The 19,807-nt window shown below is 32.4% G+C and overlaps 2 protein-coding genes across 3 annotated transcripts in view; both read right to left on the bottom strand.

The window, feature by feature from the left end:
- LOC145574881 (uncharacterized) overlaps window positions 1-17,475 on the bottom strand; it is a 45,970-nt gene extending 28,495 nt beyond the window's left edge. Inside the window, exons 1-7 of one of the 2 annotated variants that reach the window (XM_081632756.1) lie at window positions 16,884-17,473; window positions 16,051-16,128; window positions 14,654-14,688; window positions 14,513-14,568; window positions 12,496-12,597; window positions 10,425-10,513; window positions 10,022-10,295 (exon numbers count right to left, since the gene is read on the bottom strand). In XM_081632756.1, the coding sequence (XP_081488882.1) occupies window positions 10,455-10,513; window positions 12,496-12,597; window positions 14,513-14,568; window positions 14,654-14,688; window positions 16,051-16,128; window positions 16,884-17,324 (771 nt within the window). In that variant the 5' untranslated portion in view covers window positions 17,325-17,473 and the 3' untranslated portion in view covers window positions 10,022-10,295; window positions 10,425-10,454. Of the gene's footprint in view, window positions 1-10,021; window positions 10,296-10,424; window positions 10,514-12,495; window positions 12,598-14,512; window positions 14,569-14,653; window positions 14,689-16,050; window positions 16,129-16,883 lie in introns of those variants that run through there. The other variant, XM_081632757.1, reaches the window with a different exon arrangement.
- LOC145576801 (F-box/LRR-repeat protein At3g48880-like) lies at window positions 5,425-7,126 on the bottom strand. The gene is made up of 3 exons (XM_081634509.1): window positions 6,964-7,126; window positions 6,349-6,866; window positions 5,425-6,269 (listed from the first exon to the last, which is right to left on the bottom strand). Exons 1-3 carry the CDS (start codon window positions 7,039-7,041, stop codon window positions 6,101-6,103), a joined length of 765 nt encoding a protein of 254 aa, XP_081490635.1. The 5' UTR covers window positions 7,042-7,126; the 3' UTR covers window positions 5,425-6,100.
- Window positions 17,476-19,807: the final 2,332 nt, after the last annotated feature.

The raw sequence follows: 19,807 nt of genomic DNA, 5'->3' as shown, positions 1-19,807 counted from the left end.
AAGAACTAGTAGAGCAGTTGAGAGAAGGACGGAGTAATTTTTGTTGTTGATGAGCAAACCACAAAAGATTAGGATTAACAGCAAAAGGGTTGGTAAAAAGGAAGTGTCAAGGCCATACCGGGTGAAAAGAACCGCATCTTGTGACACAGTACCGTAAAAAGGTACTCTTTGTCTCTCCTCAAGAAGAGAGACTTTTGATGACATGCTATGAACCCCCAAACTTTGCATTTGGGGAGCCGCCTTTTGAGCAACGATTTGAGAAACCATTGCTACGTTAAAATGAGAATTAAACATAGTCAATTCTCCAAAGATCTTTCGACAATTGGGATCGAAAGAGAACACGAACGAGGACCAAATAACACCAACCAACTCCTTACCAAACACCATAGTTTCTAAAAAAAACAAGCTTTCACCGCCATCAACCTAGAACCAAACAAGGCATTATAGTACCTTGAAACCCCTATGACAGAAACTAACATAAAACAATACTCCTACAACACTCCTTTATCCTTTACAATCTCAACCACCAAAATAATTAAGCTCCACACATGGTTAGAGTCTAAATAACACCTAACAACAACCTCATGGAGATCCACCAAACCAAATAACAGAATGAGAAAACCAACTATGAAAGAGGCCATCACTTACAAAAGCCACAACAAACTAATGAAGGGCAACCTATAACACTATAAAGAAGAGAAGCAGCACGCAAATTACCTCACCCTGAAACACCACTAGGACGACAACGAACCGATCTTGTAGCCCAACGCAAGAACTCGCCTCACCTCGACCGAACTTCGGCAAAGGAAAGAGAAAACCCTAACCCTAACTTCACCTTTACCGTCGGGAAAATCTTTTATCGATACCCTTTCAACGGCGGCGTTAAGACTAGCCTTGACTTCTTGTTTCGTCGGTAATAATAACACAATCGTACTTCTCGTTGATTAGAATATACCTGAAATTGAAGCCCTTTTGAGGTCGCGAATCTGCTTTTTCTTCTCTTGGAGGCTCGAACGGCGATTCCCACGGATTAAAAGAGGAGAAAATAAAGGAAGCTTGTCGGAGAAACGGTTGCGGCGCCGGATCTCCGGCGAGCACCTAGGTTTACGGGGGTTTTTGTTAGAGGAGAGAGAAGTGAGCTTTTTAGTATCTTGTTGTTAGTGTTTTACAACAAGTTTTCATGATTTAATAAAGCTGGAAATTTTATTAGTAAGCCATAATTAAGTTTCTTAAAGAGATTTTTGATAACCCATTAATGGGGATTAAAGTAAGGGGTTTTAAATTAATTTTCAACATGTTTTAAATAATTTATGAGTGATTTAAGAACTGTATATTTGTGTGGAGCATATAATGATTTCGTATAGTCGTCGTGATTTTAAGATCGTATTCAAGGTACGTTCGCGTACTTGGTATTTATTTGATGATGAGGGACATGTTAGACTTTGAATAATTAATTCCAAATAGTATCATGATAGATTTTGATTGGAATTTGTTATTTGGTTGACGTTGGTGATTGAATTATGAAGCATGGATTATTTGTGATGGATTAGTGATTAAAATTTCGTCCCCCCTTGACGATTGTTACCTTTAACCAAGGGTTAAAAGGGGATGAAATTTCAATGGAGGAGCTAGGAACTTTAACTAAGGGAGTAACAAGGATGTAAGGCGTTATTTTTGTAAAAGGTGCAAGAATAACCACCATGAGAAAGATTGTGATGGCAATCTAGTTATTTGTCGTGCTTGCAATAAGCTGGGGCATAGGGAGTATGAGTGTTTCTCCAAGGATCCTAATCGAAACAAGCAGAATAATAATTAAGAAGGGTCCCAAAGGAACTTTCATCCTATCATCACACAACTTACCTTGTTGCACCTGTTTACAAGCATACAACATACAACATGACCCTCAAATAAAAAACCAATTTATTCATTTAGCATTGATTACGCATCGAACGGGTAATTTCCCCCTAACCTGCCCCGATAAAGGGGTACTAACACAGTAGCTAACCGTGCCAGTATAAAAGAACCACTCGTAAGTGGCGGAATTCCTGTGCATAATAATGGAAAGGAATATACAGTGTCCTGTACTCCCAGTAGAAGTTATGGTTGAATATAAAACCCCATAACTCCCCCCTATGTTCATACTCAAGGTATATACGTTCCAAGAGTTTTGATGCGTAATCTCTTGCACTTTACGTTGTTTACATATTATTAGACTTGGTGGTGACTCTCAAACCATAACACAATCAATCATTATAATTATTCCAAACAATTCAACATACCAATTTAATTCTTGAATAATTAGTGACCACATAATATTTAATGTTGAACCCTTTTTAATCTACCTCGATGTCAAAGACACCTAAACGCATAATGTGCCAAAATTCCTATCCCTCGGTGTTAGAAACACCTTAAGTGCACTAAGGCAACAAAATATAATTTAATCATCGTGTACATAGACACTTAAATAGCTTTTTCCTCATGCTTATAGCATCATAAAAATTATATGAACCATAATAAAATTCCTTTTCAATATTCCAAACCAAATTAAACATTTAGTTTAATTAAACATGCTCATTATCATGCCAATAATAAAAGTGTGATTCGTATACAACATGTCAAATTAATTATTTTCAATCACTAATCCATCACAAATAATCCATGCTTCATAATTCAATAACCAACGTCGTCAACCAAATAACAAATTCCAATCAAAATCTATCATGATAGTGTTTGGAATTATTTATTCAAAGCCTAGCATGTTCCTACATCATCAAAGAAATTTACGCTTATGTACTCAGCATTGCTGATTGTGTGTTTGTATGTTTGTTTGGCCTTGTCTTTGCCTTGGCCCTACGATGATCATTTCTAATGGAGAGTAGTGGGGACAAGTAGAGAGGATCTTTTCAAGTGATGAAGCATATTCATAATGGACATGAGTGAAGAGCGAGTCATGCTTAGTTTCCATAAGATTTTGATGTGATTTATTGCTTTAATTATTTTATATTATGCTTGTGAGACTAACGCAAAGGTTTTTAAGTTGTTTGGTTTTTAATAAGGGCCTACAATAGTTTCAAGTTGTAGGTTGACTTCGTTTTACTTTTGTTTGACTTTACTTTCGTTTGGTTGACTTTTAAAGTTGACTTGTTTTGAATGTTTTCAAAGATAGTCTTCCGCTGTGTGTCTTTGATATTTGCCTTAGCCGTTTTCACGGTGGCGGTAATGTCTTAGATTTTTCTATTTTGAGTTTTAAAAAGAGAAAAATAGGTATTTAAAAGGAAAGGAATTTCTAGGGTGTTACATTAGTATTTGACGTATTATTTATTTATTTTACATAAATAAATAAGCATAAGCATTTTTTTCCCGACGAATAGTTTTTTTTACCCTGCGTAATAATTGTGAAAATTTTTTATTTTAAATAATCCTAAATCAATATTTGTATTTTAAATCATAGGATTATTTAAATGTGCAAAATAATTTGTGTTGCACATATACTGATATACCCTTATTAATTTTTACTATATTATACTACAAAATATGTAATTTCTTTTGTAACAAGTAATCCTTCTTTTGTTTTTAAAAAAATCCTCCTTAACTTCGCAAAGCTTAACACCAAAATTGCTACTTCTCTGACTTTTAGGCATGACACTATTAACATAAGCCTAACACATACGATGTCTATCAGATGGTGCAATCAAACCTGCTCTAATCCCAATTTATTATGAAGGATGTAAGAAAAAAACAAATAACGAATACAAAGACCTCGCTCGGTGGTGCCCTTCTCGCCCAGCCTCTTCGCCGCTAAAACTCCCGAGTGGGCTCAGCTTCGATAACGCAATTTCGGGAGGAGTCAAAGAAACATGCATAGAATGTACGTGGTTCACCAACAACACATTGGCTATGTCCACAAACAAGTGAGTAATAATTTTATTAATCTTAAGGAAAATAGATTTAAATTCGGAATATATACCTAAATGAAATATATCAACTAATAAGAAACAAACCCAAAGTGCCTCTAGTAGGTATGATCTTACAACATGTGAGATAACAAACCTTTTCACTAGACCACTCTCAATGTTTAAACTGAGGTATTTCAAATTAAAATTGAAGTTGTTATTTTTACACAGAAACTCTTTACTTCTTTATTTTGTTTGTGTTATGAATAATATTTTCTTTAGAGGGTGATGAATTGTCGAGCTCTCCCCTGCCCCCTCCATTAACTTTTTTTGTAGACAACAATAGTGAAGGGAAAAGGGAAGGGAAGGGAAAGGAGGGAGAAGGTGAAAATCATTTTCCTTCCAAATCTCTCCAACAATAGATAGATTTGGTTTATTAAAAGAGAAAGGAACATTGATCCTTCTAATTCCAAACAAAGGATGATGGTGCATCCTTCCTTTCCCTCCATTTCTTTCTTTATAATGTAATTAAGCTTTGTTAATAACAAATTTAAGAAATCCTTAGTTTTCTAAATGATCAAGGATGATATGGTTGGCCATGTGATCAGTCCCTATGGAGTTATTCTGTTAAAAATATAAGGGTTACTTAGTAATATAAAGGTTAATCTATTGGTGTTGCTCTATAAGTGTAATAAGGGGCTATTCTGTCAATACAATAGAGTTAACTAGCTTAGGCCCCGTGCTATGCACGGTAAATTAAGTTTTTTTAAAAAAAATTATTAAATTTAACAAATAAAATTTAATAAAACATACCCATCAAATATATTAAAAGGCAAAACAAAATATTACTGCGAAGTATATAATATCATGTTTTAGATTAAATATTATATTACAGGTCGGGGTTGCCCGGTTAGTGTTATAAAGGTTACTTTATTCTTTTATAATCGGCGCCATATGGTGTGGTCAGCCGCACACACAATATGCTGAAAAATTTAAGTGATTTCATTAATATCAATTATATGAAACAATTCAATTTTATTATTATTTTTTGGCAAAATCTAATATTAATCAGCTTAAGTAATCTCATTAATATATATTATATGAATCAATTAAAAAGAAGGAATGGACTAATATTTTAGGTAAATGTTTATGGAAGAATTAAGAACACCAAATATAAAGGAAAATATTTATTACAAAAATAATACTTTCTCCGTTTTTTATTTATTGCACCACTTGCCTTTTTAGGAAGTTTCACGAATATTGCACCGTTTCTATTTTAGGAAATAAAATATCTATGTTCACACTACAAATACCCAATATACCCTTACTTTTGCCACTTGATTCTTTAGTTTATACTTACATTACATGGATAACTTTGTAATTTTACCCCTCTCTCTCTTCCCTTTTCCCACTACCAAAAAAAAGTGTGCCAACCTATATGGTGCAATAATAAAAGAACGGATGAAGTATAAAAGATTTGAAATAATATTATTGTAGTTGTATAATAAAAAATTACCGTACATTACACGGGATCAAAATTAGTCATCCGAACCTCATCAGAGGAAAATCTAACAAAGATTAATCGACAAAAGCTGCAAGAAATTAAAGGATTCAGCCACATCGCCATTGCAAACCAAATTCAACGTCTCCCTCGACTCCTTGTTCGATCGTTGAATTTCTTTGTATATTTTTCGATGATTTGCTTTTCACGTTGGGCTGAAAAAGGCCGTTTCATTAAAGACCAACTCCTTGAATCAGTTACCCAATTTTCAAAACGTGATAGTCTTATGGCCTTATATTCCTCGCTCGTGATGAAGTGGTACAATTCTTCTGCGGTATAATTATACTTGAATCTCTCCACTGTCTCCTTACACTCTTCAAGGCTTTCTACTTCGGGTTCCACTTTCCATTCTCCATCAGCTTCACCGGTGTCGATCCAAAACAAGTTAAATCCGCAACGTCTTTCAAAAATAGATAATTCTGGATATTCCGGTGGGAAGTCATAATCATGTTTCAATGCACAACAGCTGAAGCGCATCTCTTCCAGTTTCAGGCACATCTCAAACAAGGATACTACCCCAGTGGGACGCATATCTCCAAGCTCAAACTCCATTTTCTTCAATCCAGGCATGCTTTTGGCAACTACTGTTGCAATTGCACCGTCAACTTTGAAATCTTCCTGATGTATGTGCAAAATTTCAAGCTCCTTACAGTTTCTGCCCATCTCTTCCAGGATATGATCGAATGAATGCATAATTTTCAAGCGACCCTATATGTATCTCTTTCAAATGTTTCCAGTTTTGGATGGTTTTGGTGAAGCCACTAGCTGTTATCTTACAGGGACACAGGAGTATCAAGTGTTGTAGGCGAGGTGTTCTGCAGCATAAATAGTCTATCAGATGATATTTGTTAAGATATCAAGCAATAGGGGAAGTAAAATGTCATTATGATTTACCTCTCGGCAATGTAGAGAAGATGTGTATCCGATATTTCCAAATCATAGGGCAGGATAATGGTCTGAATTGAGTCTATCCAACCTTGTATACTCTGGCCCTCAAATATGCGGCATAACTTTCTCATCAAACTCGTAGCCATACCATTATACTTTTCTGATGAGTCAGATGCCGTAAAAATCCCTGGCACAGGTTTTGATTTGAATTTGACCAGTGACACTACATCTAACATATCATAAACGCCAAGTCCAGCACCTGTGGCACTCAAATCGACAACATTACGACTCCAAAACATGTAATCCCAGCAGGCAGCCTCCCATGATAAGCAGACAGAGGACACATTCAGGAATAAGTCCTGAACAGGTACGTGGGAGTATATTATTCTAAGGATATTTGAATCCAAATTCTCCCACTGCCTACTCACTAGGTTGCATTCTTCTTCTTGTAGACCAGTCTTCGTCACTCTTCTCTTCTTATTATTACAAGGGTCTAATGTACCAATGATCGACTGCTTGTGACTCTGCAAGTGGAAGTAAACAGCCAACATAAGAATTTAACTATACGATTTAGCCCCAAAATTAAGCTGCAGATTTGTACACAAATTGTTACAGGCATACCTTCAAGAGCGAAACTTGTGGGGTATCTACGCTTTGAGGTATGGTAGGTTTAGATATAATGGAGTTTTTGACATCCATAGCTATTCACTAGTTAAATAAAACAGCAACACAGCATATAAGTTATACAGTATTTTACAACACGATTTGTTCGACCTGACAATTAAAGCAAAAAACGATCATCACCAAGGATGAGTTAGGCATCCCTTCTATAAGGGGTTATATCTATGTTTTAACTGCAGAGTAAAAATTAATTCAAAGAAAGAAAATATCTGAATATATGATCATTAGCAAGCTAAATACGAAACTTAGTCACAATACCACTCATACAGGCAAAGGCATGCGAAATTGATTACCATAAAACAAAATTGAAATAAGTAAACCCTAAAATTGAATATATCGTTGAATATGAAATTCTGGAAACTTAAATTGGATATTTAAATAGGCAAAGATTCCATCTTTATAATCATCAATAAGAAAATTAGCAACCAAATTTGATTCTATCATCAAATCAAATTGTTCTCGATTAACAATATATGAATAGTAAAATTCTGGAATTGGTTAAACTCTTAAAATTATAAACCAACAGTTCAATAGTTAATTCACATTAGAAGAACCCTAAATTGAATTAGATTTACACTAGATATGTGAAATTGATATTCGATAGTTAAGAAAAATAAGTTACCTCAGGTAGGTGCTTCAATGGAGGAGAGGGGAAAAAAATAATCCAATTTTAAAATATTTCTCAAGGGTTCTAAATTTACAAATAAATAGGTTTCGGGAAGAGAAAAAAACAATTAATGCAAAATCAACAAGAAATATATTAACTAATAAGAAACGAATGAAGTATTTTTTAAAAATGACAAACTCAAAATACGTCCAGTTGGTTTGATCTCACAATAGGTTACATAAAATTTTAGGAAAGTTATAGAATGGGATCAAAAGAAGAATTTTATATGTAGTAATATAGAGTATAGTTAATGAAAATATATTTAATTGTTAGTGGGAGAGAAAAATAGTGTAAATAGGGGAGAGAAATAATAACAAAATAATGGTGGGTCGTTAGATAAGGAAGTGTTGCAATTATTATAAAACAGATGTAAAAAGAAAGTGTTGTACTTTATATGAAATAGAGGGGGTAACAAACCTTTCCACTAGATCACACCCGAGGATTAAACTGAGGTAATTTGAACTAAAATTAATGATTTTATTTTTTTTAGAAAGGATTCGTTACCTCTGTTTTTTTTTTTTACAAAAAAAATAAATAAATAAATAAATAAAATTTTTACTTCACCTTACAAAAATAATACGAAGTATTTAATAAAACTAATTTCAATTCACTAAAAATAACTTTAATTATTTAATAACTTTTTAAAAAGTAGGAAATTTTGTCTAAAACTACCCTAAAAATAGGGTCATTTATGAACAACTATCCATTTTTTTTTTATTTGTGTAGAACTACCCAAAAGTTATAAAACGTTTGGGTAGCACTACCCATTAACGTTTTCCGTCTAATTAAGACGTTATTGGGCCCACTTTTTCACTTTTCCCACTAAAAAAATAACTCCCCTAATTATCTTCTCTCTCCTCCCTAATTAACTTCCCCTCCATTCTCACTCAAAAATACAAAATAACATACTCAATCAATTGAACACAAATTCTCAATTATTCAAGTAATGTTTCACACTTTCCTTTTAATTCATGGTTTATTGTATTTGTTTACAAGTTTTAATTGAACGCAATTAACATAATTAAGGTGTAAATTAGTGATTCGGATTAGGATTTATGGGTTAAATAAATTTGGGGGTTTTGATTTCTAGGGTTTAGGGCTTCAATTGAGTTCTAGGTTTCGGTTATTTTGACTTTGAGATTGAATTCAATTGCATTTTAATTAGTAATTGTCATTGATAGGATGTCTAATTGACCATTGTAATACATAAGATGTCTAAATTTGGGGTTTTAATTTCTAGGGTTTAGGGAAAGTTAATTAGGAAGGAGAGGAAAGGTAATTAGGGGAGTTAATTAAGTGGGAAAAGTGAAAAAGTAGGCCCCATTAACGTTTTTTTGGACGGAAAACGTTAATGGTTAATGGGTAGTGCTACCCAAACATTTCTTAACTTGTGGGTAGTTCTTAACAAATAAAAAAAAATAAAAAAAAAAACGGGTAATTATTCACAAATGACCCTATTTTTAGGGTAGTTCTAGACAAAATTTCCTAAAAAATATATAATAGAGAATTAGTAAAATTAATTTAAGTTCGATAAAAATAATTTCAGCCTAAAAATAATTTTAATTCAGCATATAAGGTGAATTTTATAACATATCATTGGAAAGATAATTTCAAGATCTATCCAACCATATAAAATTTGGATAAAAAATATGAAGCACAAAAATAATATCTGACTATCTTTGAACATGTTTAAATCCGAATAGAATTAGGAAAGTTTTAAAAAAGGAAAGTTTATATTCAAATCAAATTCCATGATCACTTCTTTTTTTTTTTTTTTTTTTTTTGACAGAAAAATTCTTTACTTCTTTATTTTGTTTGTGTTATGAAATCTTATGAATAATATTTTTCTTTAAAGGGTGTGATGAATTAACAACCCCCATTTTGCTTTTTTTTTTTTTTTTTTTTGTTGAAACTCATTCATAGAATTTACACTTACACTTTATTTGGATAACAATACAGAGGAAAAAAGGGAGGTGACTAGGTGAGGGGAGGGAGAAGGTGAATTTCCATTTTTCTTCCAAATCTCTCCAACAATCAAGGGATTTGGTTTATTAAAGGAGAAAAGAAAATTGATCCTTCTAATTCCAAACAATGGATGATGGTGCATCCTTTCTTTCCCTCCATTTCTCTCTTTAGAATGTAATTAAGCGTTGTTAATAACACATTTAAGAAATCCTAAGTTCTTTAATGATGTACTTATCTAAATGACCGAATTTCCACTTATGGTTTAGGCTCATATATTAATAGGTAAACTGGAAAAGATTTTGCACAACCCTAAAAGAAAGTAATGGCACATATAAATTGCATGACTAACAAAATTTTGTAACAGGATTTAAGATAACAATTACAACATGTATGTACAATTCTATTAGAATGTAACTTACATTACATGAAAAGTAGTGGCATGGAGCAGTATGCCAAGCTTTTACATTCTAGCGTGAGGCCAACTCTCATCAAGCTCATCCTAGAGAAATAGCTACACTATATGATGAATTACATAACCAATTCGCATAACCTGACAATAAGATTGTACACATATCTAGATCCTTTCTATATTTGTAACTTCAAAACTGGATTTTGCTACACCAAAGACCAAGCCTGATTACTGGCAATATTATATAGTTTAAAGTTAATAAAATTTTAAAAAAGACCTATTATCTCGAAACTTAAACATAAATATAGCCTATAATTTGGGCATATCTATCATAGGATGAGTGTTGCAACAAAACATTACCTTTAAACAGGAAAAAAAATTATGTGAGCTTCATTCTGCATCTTTCACTTCGGCTTCAACATCAACTACAGATGACGAAGCACTCTTTTCTGCAAATAGAAAATTACTTGTCAGTTGTCACCTATGAGAGTAGACTACTGAAGCATTCTAGCAAATTATCTAACCGCCTAGTACCAATGATAGCAAGTCTAAATTTGAGGTTCATATCTAAGCATATATATTGTATAACAAAATTTGGTAGCTATGTAAAACAAGTCTGCAGGAGAGGTGATCAATATAGAAACACTTTACATCTAGCATTTCAACTTGATAAGCCACTGTAAGAAAAAAAACGGGTTGACTAAACATCAGAAAATAGGAGGAAAAAAAATCTGTAGTCTCAATTTTGCCAGCATTGCAGAGAAATGGAAACAATAAGGCTTCTAGCAGTGACAGATTAACAAACAAAATTTCTTCAGTTTTCACTGGTGCTTATTAAGAATAGTGTAGGAAAAAGGATCAGAAAATCTGGGTACACCTAGAAATACCCAGTTCACACGTCAACTTGTCCTTCACTTTATTGTCTTCCTTCCCCCTCGAATGATATACTACATAGAATATAAAAGGGTGTCACAGTTCTCTCAGGAGTCAGGATCCCGGTTATTCGTAGCCATAGGCACATAAGCATCCTCTTAATAACTACTTATGTACCATAAAATAAGATGGTAGGATTTTAAGCCTATAGTTCACTCCTCCAGTCAAACTTACGGAGCTACCAAGGAATACCATCTCTTTTCCTTCATGCAATTTCTAGGGCTCAAATACTTTATAAAAAAAAAAAATACAAAAAAAGGAACTTCGATGTATCAAAGCAATAGAGACAAAGTGGCATAACTCAGCACTTGCCAGAACAATAACCAAAGGATGCTAATGATCAGTACAAAAAATACTAAATTTCCAGAAGAGATCAAGATTCTAGATGAAAGTATGCGAAGTTTATACTCACAAGGCATGTCTAATTAAAAGTAGGACAGAGCCAAACAACATTTTGAGAAAGCTTCAAGAAGGAAAATTGTAAAGCTAAGATAAAGTACATATAGTTTAAGATAGTATAGTGCCAATTTTTTTGACAAGAAACACGTGTGCATTTTGCAATAATTAATAATCAATCATATAATATGATAACATACCATAGTTTAAGATAGTATAGTGCCAAATTTTTTTGACAAGACACACGTTTGCATTTTGCAATAATTAATAATCAATCATATAATATGAGAACATACCTAATTTTCCAAGGAAATGACTAATAGTGTGTTTGGATAAAGAAAGGGGAAGGAAAGAGGGGATGAAAGGGAAGAGTTCATACATCAACTTGTTCTTCGCTTTATTGTTTTCCTTCCCCCTCAAATGATATAGAATATAAAAGGGTGCCATAGTTCTCTCAGGATCATGGTTTATTCATATCCATAAGCCCATAAGCATCTTCCTAAAATAATTACTTATGTTCTATGAAATAAGAAAGGAGGATTTTCAGCCGGTAGTTCACTCCTCTTGTCAAACTTAGTGAGCTACCAAGGAATATCATCACTTTTCCTTCATGCTTTTTCTAGTGCTCAAATACTTTATAAACTTTCACAATTATGATAAGAAATAAAGAAAAAGGAACTTGCATACATCCAAGCAACAGAGACAAAGTGGCATCACTCAGCACCAGCACCGGCCAGAACAATAATCTAAGGACGCTACTGATAAGTACAGAATATACCAAATATCCAGATTAGATCAAGATTCCAAATGAAAATATTTGAAGTTTACGGTTACAAGGCAGGCATGTCTAATCAAAATTAGTATAAAGCCAAACAACATTTTGAGAAAGCTTAAGAAGGAAAATTGTAAAGCTATGCAAAAGTAAATCTAATTTAAGATAGTATAGTGCCAAAAATTTTGACAAGACACACATTTGCATTTTGCAATAATTTGTTATCAATCATGGAATATGAGAACACGCCTAATTTGCCAAGGAAATGACTAAAGGATATAAATAGAAAGGAAAAATACGTGCAAAAGAATCTAAAAGCCAGGATCATACCTTCTCTAGACCAAGGTGAGAAGTCATCAAATATTTGTCCAAATGGAGTTGAACGCTTGGAGGAAAAGTTAATAGGTTCTTTGACAAACTTATTCCCTTCCACTGATATATTTCAACAAATCCGTAGATACATGCAATGAGAAGTTTTTTCCAATTAGAAAAGTTTTCCATAAACCAATATCATATGGAGTAATAAAATAGTTGTTAGAAGAAAACTTAGCAAATAGTGAGGTGAATCTTGCAGCCTCCATAATAAAGAATATAGCATTCAGCTAATTACAACCAGTGCATTATAATCCTCAAAGAGACAAAGGACAAACTCTTATTACTTTAATAGAAAACGAAAATTTTGTTTTTAAAAAAAAAATGTAGAGAAAGCATAAAGCTTTAGAAGAGAAAGTTGTCTTAAGAAATTCAGAACATTCTCATGAACCCGCGGGGGGGGGGGGCATTTCCCCAACTATGTGGTAGATAATGGAGTCCCCATCCCTACGAGCCATGATTAATTGAATGTAAGCTGAAAATTATTCAATATGTAAACCTGTGAGGAGGAGAAACGAGACAGCCTCCAAAGAGAACTGGTCATCATTGGTACATTTAGTAAGGCCAGAAAAGTTTTAGTGGCGTGGAAAGAAGGAAGAAAAGGGGGTGGATCAGTAAAAGTTGAAGATGACTCTGTTGCAATTGGTGATGCACTGGAGGATAAAGAAATGATGAATAATATGTTACACGGGAATCGTTTTGGAGTCAGGTTTTACATTCTGAGGCACAGTTGGTTTATATTGATTTGTAGATGGAATCATAATTCATAGCTCAAGGGCATGATACTCTTGGCTTCAGCCATCCTTATACACCTGCATAATATCCCTCCTCTTGGATGTCTTTTTAATATACTTCTTCATTTCGTAGCCGACCCCACTTATGGGATTAAGGCTTTGATTGATTGATACTGAACATTGTTTTTATTTTAAGCTTTTACTATAATAAAAAAATAAAAAAAATTAAATAAAAAAAATTAAAAAAAAAAAAAAAAAACTGCTACCACATAGAAAAGGTTTTTGAACAATGGAGAGAAAGTATTGAGCATAGAAATAAATAAGAAAACACTATTTCTATTCAGATCTGCTTAAAGAAAGAAGACAACTCTGACCACTTTAGAAATAAAAAAGAACCAAGGCAGTACTGGCAAAATATTTTGAGAATTAGTGAGCAGTTGAATGTTAGAAAATGTGTATATTCTGGTCAAGATTCAAGTAGGGTCTGACTGCTTCTAGGCAAAAAAATCTTGGAGATTGGTAGTTCTAAATCAAATAAGACATTAATCCTTCATGTGTTGCCAATAAGTTATAATAAGGGTTGATAAGAGTAATTTAAGTTCAATTCACAACTACAATAGTACTAATCAATTCAGATTATTAAGTACAGGTAAGTTCATATAGCGCAGATAAGTGTAGGTAAGCTCACACCCAAAACAATCTCTTCCTCCATAAAATAATATGCATCTATAAATTATAATCAAATGTATTCTTTCAATTATAACATTCCCTTTGTTTCAGATCAATGCAACATTAACTTTTACTAGCATGAAGTTTGTAAACTTTGACTGTGTATTTTTGATAATATACACAAAAATACGGAGTAAACAAATATTTTTGAAGTCTTGTAAAGCGTGAAAACTAGTGTTGCTTTTTATTTCTTTTTTCAAAATGAAATAACCTTTCACTACAGCCTAAACTCTGATCGGAATGGATGGACAACACTTGGAGATATCAAAAGTGAGAATGCTAGCAAGAGTAACAAGAAATCATATGAAAAATGTCGGGTGCCGCAGCTGTGGCTAATTGAGCACTGCCAGTGAAAGGCTTTATGCATTCGGTCAGTCTACGTAGAGCTTATATATGACATGGTGATGGTATACCAAAGAATCTTCCAAAGCATTTTGATCTAATTGTAATACACTACTGGAATTTAGATAGCTACTCAACAATCTACAACAAATAAAACTAACATTATTTACCTGAGAAGGGTTGAGTGCAATATGGGCATAACTGAGGCTCATCATTTAGAGTTGATCTGATATTAGACACCATTAGTAAATCTAAAAAAAAAAAAAACATAGTAATAATCATAGTTGTTAAGCGATTGAGTGGTTTCTTACTTGAAAACCTGAAAAGCATTACCACAGTTTGGACACTGCATATATATACACCATACAGATACCCGTTAGTCAACGAAAGCAACAGATAACAGCATATAGCAGTAGACCAGTAGTTGTTATTCAAGAGTCAAAACCACGAATTGCGCATTTAGCATATTGATATATAATGGAGGAAAAGGCAATGTAAACACCTCCTACATAATGATAGGGATCCAAGACAAGAAGGATGTGATATTGTGCTAAGCTTACATATATACATAATTTGTGCTTGGTATGGGAAACTAATAATGAAATTACTTCTTCAAAGCCATTTCATTCAACAACTAATATAATAAGATCGTCTATAAAAGGAATGACAAACATTCATTTAAATTCCTGCCTTTGCAAGTGTCTCTGATCTTCCTGCTTATTTCCATCCACATTTATATTGCTAACACAATTAGGAGATCTATTTACAACTTAACTTACAAAAACCACCTAAATTTCTGAAAATGTTCCTAAAATTCAGCTAAATCAACAGAAACACGTCTGAGCTTCTGGTATGCTCATTATTGTTCATATGTTCCGAACTTTCAACACATCTAGGCAAGCTCACTCAGTAATGCAGGTCTTCCAAAGATTCATATAACTAGAAACATTTACAGGCTATTGATCAAGAAAGGTATCATATAAAAGATTAAGAGATAGAAGCATATTGGTATTAGATTTTGGAAAGGGTATGTATAGAAGAATGGAAGGAGCTGAAAGCAGAATTTTATATAAATAAAAATGCAATGACAATCACACTATTGGTCAAGGATTCATTTTCGCAGGTGATGCAGACAGTACACAGTTGTCACTGCATGATATTATGGTCATGGTAGCTCAAAATCCTTTAAAATGTGGTCAGGATTTGATTCAATAGGAGTCTAGGTGGGACTTGGGAAGAGAATATGAAGAAGAACCAAACATAAAATGACTAGTATGAAAAAGAGAATTTTCTTTTCACTCACAGGAACAGCAATTCAGCAATTGCCATAAATAAGCTAAATTGGTCAAGAAACCTGCTCATATCATCAACTAGTACAGTAGTACTAGTATAAACAAAACAAGAAGACTAGAAATTAAGTTCCTTGATCTTCCAAAGAGAGCTACCACACTCCAACATTATATATAGTATTATTAGGCAACAAAGCTTTACAAAATTACTGAAAATGATACCAATTATCAGTTTATTAGTAAAAAGCATTGATATAGTAAATTTATACCCTCCAAGTCTTTGAAAAGAATATACAACGCACTATGAGCAAATAATTCCAATATGAACAATCCTTCATACAAAAATTAACAAAAAATTTAACCCATGCATTGCATATCATAGCAAAAGGAGAAAAGTAAGTTAATTTATAATATCTCACACTATCTTGAATTATGTCTCTTCCTGCCCACCATAGGAACACTCCTAAGCCGACTACAGGTATAATTATTGCCAGTAGCTGCATATGCACAATGTGGAAAGTCGGCATCAGTAAAAGTTTCCATTTTAGCAATACATATTTTAAATGTGGCAGCTTTCATACAATGCTGATCAATTGAGCAAAGTCAGATGCCTAAATGTAGATTAGCATGACGACGGTAAACATACGAAAAGTAATTAGATGTTGTACACAATACTTAGCATGCACAACACAGCCGCAGCACCAAAATGACAACATAGGATAATTTCTTATAAGCTTGATAAAGTTCTCTAATGGCAAAAAAAATGCGATGATTATGTTTAAGAATGGCAAAAGGCGAAATTGAAATTTGGGATTCTAACACTATACCAATCAACCATCTTCCAGACAATTCTATACCAATCAACAATAAATTCATGCATTGAAGCCGCTATATGATTACTAACATGAAGGCAAGAAAACGTATATAGCTAATTTGCTACAAACAAAAGATATTCAACAGACAATCATTTTCAAAGGAGCAAATTCGCAATTCGCAACAACACTCAAAACAACCAACAACAAAATGAAGATAAAAACAAGCTGAGACTCAAAATGAGCATGTCACCCCCTAAATTAATATCCGATATTGATCAATCTCACAAACACGAACAATAAACCCGATAACTCTTAACTCCCACAAACTAGCAAACACTCACAAGACAAATTAATATCCAAATAAACAACTCCATAACTAATTTAATAGACAAACATAAACATAATTGATTGAAACAAGTAGAGTAGATAAGAGTTACCCAAAGGGATACAATAGTATCAAGAACCCAACCAAGTTGGCCAGTCATAGTAAGATAAGTCAATCCCACAGCTAAAGCAAGATTAACCAACACTCTTGTAGTAGTACCATCATCTCTCTTATCACCTCCACCACCATTCCCACCATTAAAATTATCAGGAAATTGATTAAATTTAACCAATACAACCCTTTTTTGCAACCTCAACTTCTTCTCATTTCCCCATAAAATCCCATTTTCACTAATTCTCATATCATGCAAAAACCCTTTTCTTCTATAAGCACATAGCTCAATTTTCAAGCAATTTTGATGAAAATTAACATTTTTTGTGGTTTTTAGATAGTGAAATTTGATGGGTTGAGATGATTTTGGAAGAAAAATATTTGTTGGTTTATGGCAAAAACAGGTTGAAGTGGTGAAGGATACAGGGGAAAGTGTTGTCATTGGAAAATCATTAATTACAGAGTAGCAAATAAATTTATGGGTATGAACTCTTTGAAGACGAATAAATGGGAAAAAATAATCAAACAGACCAATTTGAGGTGGGGAAAGATTTTTGTTTATGTATGTTTCTCGAGTATATTGTACCAACCGTTAATGCTAGTCTTTATATTCACTAAACAAGGATGGAGTCGAGTTATGGTAAAATACAATTCTTAAACTTGTCTTTTAAAAAAAAAAAAAAAAGTTCTTATACTTTAGTATTTGTAACAATTTAGGTCTTGTTTAGTTCACCTTATTTTTACTTATTTCAGAAAAAATAAGTTCAGATCAGAAAAAATAAGTTCAAATCAGATCATCGTTTTATGTGCAGTTTTTTATCGCTAAATATCTTTAATTTCGTGATAAAAAAATTCTAAAAATCACATATTAATAAAGTACACATTATTACGAATCTAACAAGACCCCACTTGATATATTTTTTCCGTATAGATTATCGTATATTTAAGGTCAAAGTTTGGTCAAATTTGACATTCAGATCATACCAGATCAAATAAGTTCAGATAAGCAAATATAAGGCGAACTAAATAGGGTCTTATTCTCTCATCTTTTAAATGATGTAAAGTGGTCCATCAATCACCCATTAGTGTCTTTTTCGGTAGAAAATTGTTGATTTACCAAAGTTTAGAAACCTTAGTATACATGTGGAAAAAAAATTAAAATTTTTAATTCAAAGTTTAGAGACATTCTTAAGTTGAGTTGGCATTTATATACTAAATAATGAAAATTTTTTTTTGTTCAGAAAAAAAATTAAATGAAAGTTTAGGGACTGAAAAGATGACTAGGTATAATTTATTACACTATTGAAAGTTTTAGGGACCAGTTACGCTAATGTGGTGGAGATCATCATTGCAAAGGAGAGTTTAGGGACGTGTCCATATTTTAATGAATTCCATGATGATTGAACTATGTTGATATTAAAGAATAATAATTAGGCAAAGACATTTTAATTTTGAAAATAATATTATAACTATAAGAAATTAATTAAGATATTTTTAAAAATCATATCAAATTCAACTGAATATAAGCATTTTATTTTAATTTATATTTAAATGTAAAAAATAATTAAAATTCATTTATCTTATTTTGTAAAAAAAAATGTAGGGATTTCAACAATTATTTATCATGATTTTGAAAATTATTTTTTTATCTTCATAATTTAATTCTTGAAAATCAATTATTATTAAAACAAATTACATTTTAAAATATTAAGTTCATTCCAGTTCTAAGAAAATTGAGAACCTAAACCGGAAGTTGTTACAACAAGTTCTTAATTCTATTACCCAAAAAAAGAAAAACTGAAACATGCACTTCCTAACAAGTTTCGATTGTGATTCTGTTGGGAACCTGTATTTTTCCACACCCCTACTAATGATTCATTTTTAAGTAGACAATTTATGTGAGAAATCACAATATATCATCAAGATTTGGTTCACATTAACCTAATTATAATTTATAATATCAACGTTTACACACGTATATTTCATTTAAATTATCCATTATTTAAGTAAGAAATCAAAATCAATAATGATGAATTAGTTCACTATAGCATCACACATTCACACATATTGATTTCATCTAACCTTAAGTACACAAATTTGGTAAGAATGGTATCATCTCCACCACCACCACCTTGTCATTGTAATTGCACATTTACACTAGCTTCATGATACATGTTTCAAATAGAGAAATTGCAATTATTCATGAAGATTTGGTTGATCATGAAGATTTTATTCACATTATTTATAACTTATTATCATGCATTTACAAATATTGATTTTTTTTTTTTTTTTTTTTTGGTAAAATAAACATCTAAATCATTGCCAACAATTTAGTTCACTATATAGAATCACACTTATAGACATACTAATTTCATTATAGATAGACATATATGATACGAAATCACGTCCACCACCCCCTCCCCTCATTAATATCGCAATATCTTACATTCATATTTTATGATTTATTTTTTGAGTAGATAACTTATGTGAGAAATTGCAATTAATTATAAAGATTTGGTTTATCATGATGAAGATACGATTAACATTATTAATTCATAATTTATCATCATATATTTTACGCATGTACTGTTGACTATTTATTTTTAAATAGACTTTTAATTAAAAAAAAATCAATATCAACAAATGTTGATTTGATTCACTTTAGAGCATGATCATACAATACTGATTTCATTTTAAGTAGACAAATCAGGTGAGAAATCACAACTAATCACGAAGATTTGGTTCACATTTTGGATTAAGTATTATATATGATGTCTTTGAAACCCTAAACTTTTGTAATCTAAATGTCTATAATTTATTATTGGGAAGAAAGCGTTGATGTTAAATCTAAACCCCCCCCCCCCCCCCCCCCCCCCCTCATTGGGTTCTCCTTATTTTTTGTTAGGATAAAAATTTCAATTGGTA

This window comes from Chenopodium album, chromosome 13, assembly GCF_948465745.1.
Source record: "Chenopodium album chromosome 13, dcCheAlbu1.1, whole genome shotgun sequence".
Taxonomy (NCBI): domain Eukaryota; kingdom Viridiplantae; phylum Streptophyta; class Magnoliopsida; order Caryophyllales; family Amaranthaceae; genus Chenopodium; species Chenopodium album.
This window is presented reverse-complemented; position numbering and strand designations above follow the sequence as displayed.

Excerpts from the sequence above, each read along its gene's own strand:
- LOC145576801 (XM_081634509.1), bottom strand. The coding sequence starts at position 7,041 with ATGGATGTCAAAAACTCCATTATATCTAAACCTACCATACCTCAAAGC. Across the intron at positions 6,867-6,963 it reads CACAAGTTTCGCTCTTGAAG|AGTCACAAGCAGTCGATCAT; the intron begins GTATGCCTGTAA and ends TTCCACTTGCAG. Across the intron at positions 6,270-6,348 it reads CTTCTCTACATTGCCGAGAG|AACACCTCGCCTACAACACT; the intron begins GTAAATCATAAT and ends TTTATGCTGCAG.